The following is a 9,639-nucleotide window of genomic DNA, read 5'->3' as shown; positions in this document are numbered from 1 at the left end:
TGTCTGTCTTTCCCGTCCCCCCTCGGCCCCCGGGTCCCTTTAGCCAGATCTCTTATGATTGAGAGCACTCTGTCCAGTCCAGTGTCTGTGGTGTGTTCTGGCTCACAGTTGTGCAGCCCGACAGCTCTTCAGCCAGCAGGGTGATCGTGAGCTGCCGTTAACAACTGAGCCGGTTCAACGGTTCTGTCTGTCTGACTCAAACAGAGCATGAATACAGAGCGCTCCCGTCGGTTCTGCTGTGATCTGATCCGAGGTGGATTACTGGTCACACATTACAAGCTCAACAGTAACAGGACCGTCCCTCCAACACCGTGTCAGCCTTGGCCGTATCTAAACCACAAAGTAAAAGATACGATGTGATACCTTCTGAATACCTCAGTGTGGACACAACGGTCCAGGCGCCACTAACCTATTTTTAGAACCAGCAGCTTGTGTCACCTGCTGGGTCCCAGATCCCCCCCCTCATGGTGACACTAGCCTATTGTACCGGTCCTCTGTGCCTGTGGACCAGAAACAATGTTTTGTTCGTTTGTGCGAGCATGTGTGTGTGTGTGTGTGTGTGTGTGTGTGTGTGAGGGTGAGTGTGCGCGCACGCGCGCGTGTGTGTGTGTGTGTGTGTATGTGCGTGCGTGGGCTGGATACTTGCACTGCCTGTCTGAACGATGGACGAGACTTTGCAAAGGGCAGGTTTGTTTGGTTAATCAAGTTCTCTGGAAGGGGAGAGATAATAGGAATGGAGCAATGGAAAGGGAGTGGCCGAGGGTTGTGTGGAAATCCCCTGAACACACACACACACACACACACACACACACACACACACACACACACACTCACACCAACACAAGCACACACCCACAGCCCTCCTCTTTTCTTCCTGGGGGTATAAATTCACACAGGTAAATATAACAACAGGTGCGTATCTGGCTCTTAGAGGAGGCCCCATTCTAGGAAGGTAGGACGAAGAAGAGGATATATATTCAGACCATTTCCAAACTTTGACATCACACAGAGAGAGAGCCACTGTGGAATATCTAGGATCTTGTGTTGCAGTCTGTGACGGCGGTTAGCCCTGAATCAGGTACATGCTGCGGTGAAATGTGTTCTGTGTCAACAATAGTGGCTTCTATTTATGTTTATTTATTTTATATTTTTACCCGATTATTGGTATATATTGTATCTATCTATTTATCTATCCATCTCCTATATATGTAGATCGTTTTTTCATGCTTCAGTGATGTATGTGTTTCTGAACTCTTTCCAACCTCATGCCATTCCCCTTGCAGGTAAAGCATGTCGTTGTCCCCGTGTCTGAGCAGCGTCCTCACCCACGCTAACCTCACAATGTACCAGAGCCCCGATGACGCGCTGCACGAGCCATCCTTCATGCAGTACTTGGAGCCTGACTGCGCCGCCCACCCCTGCAGCCCGCCGGGGGACGAGTCAGGGCCCGCAGGTAACAAACAGCTCCCATCAGAACGGTGACACACACACACACATCAGTGTGTTTCACTCTTAAAGCTCTGTTGTTTGTTAAGGTTAGCAGAAAGTACATCATGCTTGATCATGCGCTTTCTGGTGTGTAACTAATCCTGTTTACTCAACGCGAGATCAATCAGATAGATAAAAGATCCATTGAGATCAAGTAACACTTTGTTTATCCTGTGGGGTATTTCAGGAGTTTCAATGTAAGAAATATGACCAGTTCAGGTCACGGCAGAGTAATAACCACAAGATTAATAAAGATATTATATTTATACAAGATATATAAATATAATAATCATATCATCACATACATTCTTAAAAATAAGTGACTTGCAACGAGGAACCTGATCTCTATAAATGTTAGAGAAGCTCTAGTTTGGGTAAAGTTTGTTTGCTTTAGGGAAACAAACTTTCAAAAGGACTGAAACCACAAATCAGCAAGTAAGGACGTAGCGGAGACAGTACTCTATTGACAAACCAAGACTCAGACAGCCACGCCATTAACTTGCTGAACTTTGCTTTGACCTCCTTTGGACACAATGATTTACCAGCCGGACAATATTTAACCAGGTATAATCACCAGATAGAGGACTCCATGCCACCTCATTGTTTAAACAGTCGGGGCTTTGTTAGTCTGACCTCAACAACATATACCAACAAGCATGGCAAGACAAAGCTCTTTAGCTTTCAAATTATCGAGGGATAGGTAGGTAGATGTGTTGGCTATGCTAATGACATAAGCTTTATGACAAAATGCAGCCAGATTTTGACATTTAATCCTTCAATAATTGTGGTTTTGACTTCATCTCCACAACTATTAAGCAGCACACTTAACCACCTTTCCCCTTTGGTCTCTCCACCCTTCAGATCCTGGGTACAAGCAGCGTAATCCCCAGGATTGGTCAGAAGAACATGTCTTAGACTTCATCAGTGACCACGTAGACAGACTCAAGTTTGACGCATCCCATGTGAGCCTGGCCACCTGCACTATGGACGGACGCCATCTCTGCCACATGACAGAGGGACAGATGCTACAGAATTTTGGGCCATATCTTGGTTCAGAGCTCCATCACAGCCTCTCCAAATATGTCCCTAAAACCAGATATGGTAATCTTTTATTAATTTTTACTAAATGATTTTCTAGCACTAGTTTCAAACGTTTAATTCAGATTTAAAGGAGCATTGTTTTGTGGTTAAGCAAAAAACTGACAATGTTTCTGACTGCTCTCATTTTCCAGAACAACCTTACCCGTCCGGATCAGACCTTCATGAGACATGTCGACTGCTAGAGGGCTTCTTGGACAGCCTAAGCTACCCTTTCCTGAGCACCCTAAAAGTCAACGATGGTAGGTGCCTTTCCCATAGCATGCTATGATTGACGCATTCTGATACCAGCGAGCTAACATTGCTTCTGGTCAACAGCTTGTGACGTCAAGAAGGAGTGTGACTATGGAGCGTCTTACGACTTGCCCGGTCCGCTGGCCATTGACCCTTTGGGAGAAACAGACCTGTCAGACCTCTCCGACAGTGAATACAGAGTGTGTGGGATCCAGGTCCCCAGCTCCCCAGAGTCAAGGAGCAGTGACTCGGACCTGGAGTTTGCCTACTCCCCCAGTAAGTATGCACCCACTGCTATATATACAAAATGTCAGAGAAGATATTGTACTTCGAGATTGAATTAATGTTATATTAGAAATGCTGTTCTGTGCCATTTTTTAAATATAAGTATTTTCTTTGTTTGGTACATGGTAAACATATTAAAAGACTAAGTCTGAAGTCGCCAGATGAGTATTAGTACCACAAAAGCCAAGAAGTATAATTTAGGATGTTTCTCCATCTCCCCCTAGCAGAGCAAGACATCAAACCAGAGAAGGATGAGTTCCGAGGGAAGAGGCCGCGGGGGCGACCACCCAAGCTCAGCCGGGACAGCGGAGGCTTCTTCTTTGACAATCAAAAGAAAACCAAACACGGTAGGATGCTCGTGGCTCTGAGGGACGCGGTTTACACTGTTAACCCGTTTGGGTTATTTCAGATTGGCCTGACCTTTGGACGAAGGTTTTGCTTGCATTTGCACACAAACACATACTTTGAGCGTTCGGTCTGACATTGCCTCTCTCTGCAGCGCCCCGTGGAACCCACCTTTGGGAGTTCATCAGGGACATCCTTGTCCACCAGGAGAAGAACCCAGGCCTGATGAAATGGGAAGACCGGCGGGAGGGGGTCTTCAAGTTCCTCAAGTCTGAGGCTGTCGCACAGTTGTGGGGACAGAAGAAAAAGAACAGTAGCATGACCTACGAGAAGCTCAGCAGGGCCATGAGGTAAGCAGTCCTCGCCTCCTCCCAAAAAGCAACTCCAAAATCCTTCAAAATCAAAGAGGGAGAACGGTGTTCAGAGGGCCTCTGTTGTTCTTTTTTAGTTCCATGGTGCCTTTCCAATAATATTTGACCTAGAGTTAACAGCTGAACGCTCTTCCCCAGGTATTACTACAAAAGGGAGATCCTGGAGCGGGTCGACGGCAGGCGGCTGGTCTATAAATTCGGGAAGAATTCAAACGGGTGGCAGGTTGAACCAATGGGGAGCGTGGCCTCCTAGCCCAGCGGCGAGGGGGATGATGATAACGTGAAGTTGAGATGGACCTGGATCTTCATGTGTTGCCTCTCCAGTCATAGTTTAGCTGGCATGGTGTTGCTGAGTTATCCTTATATGAATGACACTTACTTCTCTCAGGGAAGGTGTTGCAGACAATGTAAGCCATTGTTGTTGGCTCTAGTAGGTTTTATGAACCGTTATGACCGTTGTGTTGTTCTATTTTTGCATTTGTGACTTGCACCACAGTCACCACACTGTGAGTTTGTGCACTCATTATATTGAATGGATGCAGATAGATGTGAAAGTGATTTGTATGGAGTTTATCACCCAATTTATATTGTTTCTCGCTTGAATGTATTATTCTGAGAGATTACTTTTTATTTTGTATTGCAACTCATTTTGGAAAATATTTGGGTATGTGGGTATTACTTTTATTCTTCTGCAGTCTGGGATTAATAAATTACGAGCGTGTGTTATTCTTTAGAGAATACGTAATCAAGCTGTTTTAATCTGCTTTTATATTCCCTGGTGGAACTGGAGATGGAACTGTCCTGAAACCCGAAATAATGTTATTGTATAAATCTATCACTTAAGGTGAATAAAGGTATCACATAATGTGTAGAAATGTATCACTTAATGTGTGTCCTCACTAATTGTTTTACAGTTCAGATTTTTTGCGGTGTACATACTAGCATATATAAGCTTTGTTGCTTTCCTTCCAAAGATTCAATAAAGACCAGAAGTTTTTTTAAAAAACCTTGCGCGTGTTGCATGTGTTTACTGTTCAGAGGCCCTAAAAGCAAAGACTGCACAGCTGTCATGTTGTTCTATTATCTCTTAAGTAAAACTCACATTCACACATTCCAAACACATTGCAGAAGCCTCACTATCTGCAGTCAATGTTCGATTCATTCAATTTTGATATCTCAAGAATAACCCACCACTGATTGAACAATCCAAAGAGATTCAATGGCCGATCCAAAACCCTGGTGAAGGTAAGCCCACACTGTTGAGCTGGACCCCTCCTCTGCCCCTGTTAGAAGCCTGTACTGATTAAGCAACACTGTAGTTTCCCTCCACCGATTACTCGTCACAGAGAATGACTCTTCTTCATGTTCTTTCTGAATTGGGATGTGTGCAGTAAGAGGTCCAGCATTAGGACGGCCAGGTCCTTGAACTAACTCTAGACCTTCCCTCCTACCACCTTTGACCCTGCTTGAAATATTTACAGATTTTAACAATCAGATTAATTAATAGATTTTATTGTTGACATATAATGTGTTAATAACTAGAAAAATAAGAAAAATAAGGTAAGTAAACACACAAATGCCACATGCGTACATAAACAAGCATGCACTGTACACACACACCCACTCCCCCTTCAGTGAGCTGAAACGGGCCACTCCTCCCTGGATCAACATACCTGTCTAACAGGTGGATTTGGCAATGAACCAGAATGGTGCTCCAGCACGTAGCTTACTGGAAGTCTTGGGATGCTTGCCAGTAAAAGGAGGGAAAAGGAGGGGTAGGAGTATTCATTGGCATGACCTAACTGTATTGTTCTGCCAAGCATAGCATAGAATCCACTTGGAGCTGTATTTTTGACATGGGTATATTTATTTAAAGGATTAACATCCCCATGTCATTATGCTTTCCATATATTGATGCAATATGTCTGTAACATGAGGCGCTTATCCTATTTCCCAGGGCGCAGATCGGCGGGCCACGCCCAATCCGGGTGCACCTCATCCTGCCAAGGCTCCTGATTTCATCAGGCCACAGCCAGAGAAGTAAACTACCAAAGTCACCCTCTGAATATCGACAAAGACTCGTTCTAATGTATTAAATAGAGATTATAAATGGAAGAGAACCCACAAGGGAAGATTACACAGATCCGAGCAAAGGTGCGGAAAACTCAAATGAGGCGATGACATCAGATCTGTGAGTTGATTAATCATTAGCTTTAAAACAATGATTCTAGCCAAGCCTAGTCTGTTTACAATGGTTCAGTTTACTGGAAGCTCGATGATAAGAACTTTATAACCCGGCCACCGGCGTCAGCAGTAGCCATTGAATTCGAGGGGAGTATGTATTACAATTTAAAATGCATACCACAATGGCCAGCGGACCGGGCAAGTCATAAGACGCTCCATCGTCACACTCCTTCTTGACGTCGCATGCATACCTCTTGGGAGCAATACAGTACTCTTACTCAGATTTGACTCAGGTGGTGTAATGCTGTTTAACTTGTGGTAAGCATGTGGTGATCCATCGTGACTAAGTGTTTTTTACCCCTTGTGGTGGTCAATGTTCACCAGAAACATTTTCAATGGTACTATCTTTTCAGAGGAGAAGAGGAAGTGGGCATTGTGATGAACTGTATGAGTACAGAATCGGCCTCTGAATAATCACTTAATAATGTCCGTCATCTATCTCTTTAACTCAACAATTAGAGCTCTGTTCATTGCCTTGCACCGTAGTTATTTGAGGCTGGGAATGTGAAGTTTTCAGGTTTCCAGATGCCTGGATGCATGCAATTTATACTTTGACAGCCCTCGTCCCATGACCACGGACAAGGTTCCTGGTCCCTTGTTTTATGCCCTCTTCCTGCTGCATGTTACACGTCATTCTACATGCTGAAAACAAACACCTGTTGCTCAATGTTTGAATGAGACAGGATGGTGTGTGTTGACAATGTGTAGTCGTTCTCAGGTCCACAATAATATCGCTCTCCATCTGTGGCGTTTAATGGCTAGATGAAAAGAGATACCATTTTACAGTTGTAAGGAGGGGCCAAGTCAAAATGTGGATGTGAGAAGTTTTCAATTTTGTACCCTTGAATGAAACTGGAAGCTGACCTGCTGCATTTTGTTTCCAGGGGAACCGCTTTGGTGTTGTTTCATTCTGTATAGTAGATGTAGATGACATGACACGTACAAAAATCATATCTTACAGTATAAGGACTCTATTGCTTCAGCCAAATCTACTTACTATTCCAGTCTCATCTGTTCCAACCATGGCAACTCTAAGGCACTCTTTTCACTCCTCAACAAAATCCTTCAACCCCCAGATCTCCTACCCCCCCATCTGTACTCTTCGGACACGTGTGACTCCCTCCTTCTGTGTTTTAATCAGAAAGTTGAAAAAATCCACCAGCACTTGTGCCCCACTCCCACACCTTCCCCCTCCTCTGAACCTCTCCCCTACAGTCTGCCATTTTCCTCTTTCCATCTCCCTGATCCCTCTGCTATCTCTGATCTCATCTGTAAATCAAAACCATCCACATGCCAGTTAGATCCCCTCCCTACTGCCCTAATCATATCCTGCCTCCCCTCACTGCTCCCTCTTATTGCTGCCATCATCCACTCCTCTCTCACTACTGGTTCAGTTCCCTCACCTTTCAAAACTGCTGCTGTCTCCCCAATCCTCAAAAAACCTGGTTCAGATCCCAACAACTTTAATAACCTCCGTCCAATTTCCAACCTACCTTTCATCTCCAAAATACTTGAGAAAATCGTTGCTTCTGAACTCCATTCCCATCTATCTCAAAACAGTCTATATGAACAGTTTCAATCTGGTTTCCGTCCCCGTCATAGCACTGAAACGGCCCTTCTGAAAATCACCAACGACCTTCTTATTGCAGCTGATTCTGGTTTAATCTCCATCCTCATCCTCCTTGACCTGAGTGCGGCCTTTGATACAATTTCCCATACCATCCTCCTCAATAGATTATCCTCCATCGGCATCACAGGCACCCCCCTTGACTGGTTTCACTCCTATCTCACAGACCGCACTCAGTTCATCCAACTCAAATCCTTCCGTTCCCAACCCTCCCCTGTCTCCTCTGGTGTCCCCCAGGGCTCTGTCCTGGGTCCCCTCCTTTTCATTACTTACCTCCTTCCCCTTGGCCTTATTTTCCGTAAATTTAATATTCTTTTTCACTGCTACGCGGATGACACCCAGCTCTACCTCTCCACCAAACCCAACTCCATCCTCCCTCCCTCATCCCTAACAGATTGCCTCTCTGAAGTACAAACCTGGTTCACCTCAAACTTCCTCAAACTTAACAGCAATAAAACAGAAATCCTTTTAGTTGGTACTAAATCATCTCTACTCAAAGTTGACAGTTTTTCCCTCTCATTTGACAGCTCCATAGTTTCCCCCTCCCCCCAGGTGAAGAGTCTGGGTGTCATCCTCGATGGCTCACTTTCCTTCAAATCCCATATCAACATCACCACCCGCACTGCCTACTTCCATCTTCGTAACATAAATCGCCTCCGTCCCTCCCTCACCCCCCACACCACCTCTATTCTTGTACATAGCCTTGTCACCTCCCGTATTGATTACTGTAACTCTCTCCTCTTTGGTCTCCCCCAGAAATCCCTCCATAAGCTCCAACTGGTCCAGAATTCAGCTGCACGTATCATCTCCCAAACCCCCTCTTTCCACCACATCACCCCCATCCTAGAACAACTCCACTGGCTTCCAATCAATTTCCGTATCAACTTCAAAATTCTCCTTCATACCTTTAAAGCCATCCACAACCTTGCCCCTCCCTACCTGTCTGATCTCCTTCACACTGCCACCTCCACCCGCTCCCTCAGATCCTCCTCTTCCATCCACCTTACTGTCCCCTCTGCCCGGCTCACCACCATGGGGAGCAGAGCTTTCAGCCACTCTGCTCCCAAACTCTGGAACTCACTCCCACCTCACATCCGAAATATTGACTCCCTCCCTCAGTTCAAATCCTCTCTCAAAACCCACCTTTTCAGGATAGCATTTTCACTGTAGTTGTCATGTTTTTTACTTGCACTTTTAATGGTTTTGTTATTTGTTTGCCCTTGTTTTAAATTGTTTTAAACTTGTAAAGTGTCCTTGAGTGACCTGAAAGGCGCTGTTAAATAAAATGTATTATTATTATTATTATTAGATATGAGAAATATATTAGAGGCACACATTTGGCGTATGAAGGGATTATTGTTCAATTATTTTGTCAAACTCCCCCCCCCCCCCCCCTTCCTCATATGACCTTTTGCCCCTCTGCCATAATTTTCCCATCATTTCATTTTGGACTTTCAAAGGGTTGTTGAGGTGCTTCATAAAAATGTATTATTATATAATATATAATAGTGTTATTATTATTATAAAACAAAATTAAAATAGTAATAAAGTGAGGAAAAATATCTTGCTTGGTTAATTGGTAAAAGGGAGGGCATTTGACAATGTGTTGCACTATTTCTAGGTTGATCGTTAACCTCAGGTGAAAGGCTGGGTATCATTTCACAGTTACAGGAAACAACCATAGAAACCTCAAGACCTAAGAGTATAATAGCCATTTATGGGGCAATCAAGGGCAATAAAGTGTGCGGTGTTATATTATTTAAATGCAATGAATTATTATCATATATATATATATATATATATATATATATATATATATATATATATATATACATACATAATTTAATTATTCATATCTTCAACAAATATCTAAATATCTTTATTTCTTCAACTAATATTTTGTTTATCATGCGCATCATACATATATATCATAATATCTACTGTATC

The 9,639-nt window shown here is 43.9% G+C and overlaps 1 protein-coding gene across 2 annotated transcripts; it reads left to right on the top strand.

Moving 5' to 3' along the window:
* Nucleotides 1-901: 901 nt before the first annotated feature.
* On the top strand, nt 902-4,828 carry elf3 (E74-like factor 3 (ets domain transcription factor, epithelial-specific)). 2 transcript variants are annotated; one of them, XM_030375855.1, is made up of 8 exons: nt 902-1,078; nt 1,284-1,453; nt 2,350-2,589; nt 2,721-2,828; nt 2,905-3,096; nt 3,333-3,452; nt 3,605-3,800; nt 3,960-4,828. In XM_030375855.1, the coding sequence occupies exons 2-8, from the start codon at nt 1,291-1,293 to the stop codon at nt 4,072-4,074; spliced, it is 1,134 nt and encodes a 377-aa protein (XP_030231715.1). In that variant the 5' UTR covers nt 902-1,078; nt 1,284-1,290; the 3' UTR covers nt 4,075-4,828. The 2 variants fall into 2 exon arrangements, with proteins under 2 accessions (XP_030231715.1, XP_030231714.1); XM_030375854.1 differs by having other exon boundaries at nt 3,330-3,452.
* The last annotated feature ends 4,811 nt before the right edge of the window (nt 4,829-9,639 follow it).

This window comes from Gadus morhua, chromosome 13, assembly GCF_902167405.1.
Source record: "Gadus morhua chromosome 13, gadMor3.0, whole genome shotgun sequence".
NCBI classification, from domain to species: Eukaryota; Metazoa; Chordata; class Actinopteri; order Gadiformes; family Gadidae; genus Gadus; species Gadus morhua.
Note: the sequence above shows the minus strand (reverse complement) of the source record. Positions and strands in the feature narration are given on the sequence as shown.

Bases quoted from the DNA above. Each gene is read 5' to 3' on its own strand.
- elf3 (XM_030375854.1), top strand. From the start codon at position 1,291: ATGTCGTTGTCCCCGTGTCTGAGCAGCGTCCTCACCCACGCTAACCTC. The intron at 2,590-2,720 runs GTAATCTTTTAT...CTCATTTTCCAG, and splicing joins TGTCCCTAAAACCAGATATG to AACAACCTTACCCGTCCGGA. The intron at 3,453-3,604 runs GTAGGATGCTCG...CTCTCTCTGCAG, and splicing joins TCAAAAGAAAACCAAACACG to CGCCCCGTGGAACCCACCTT.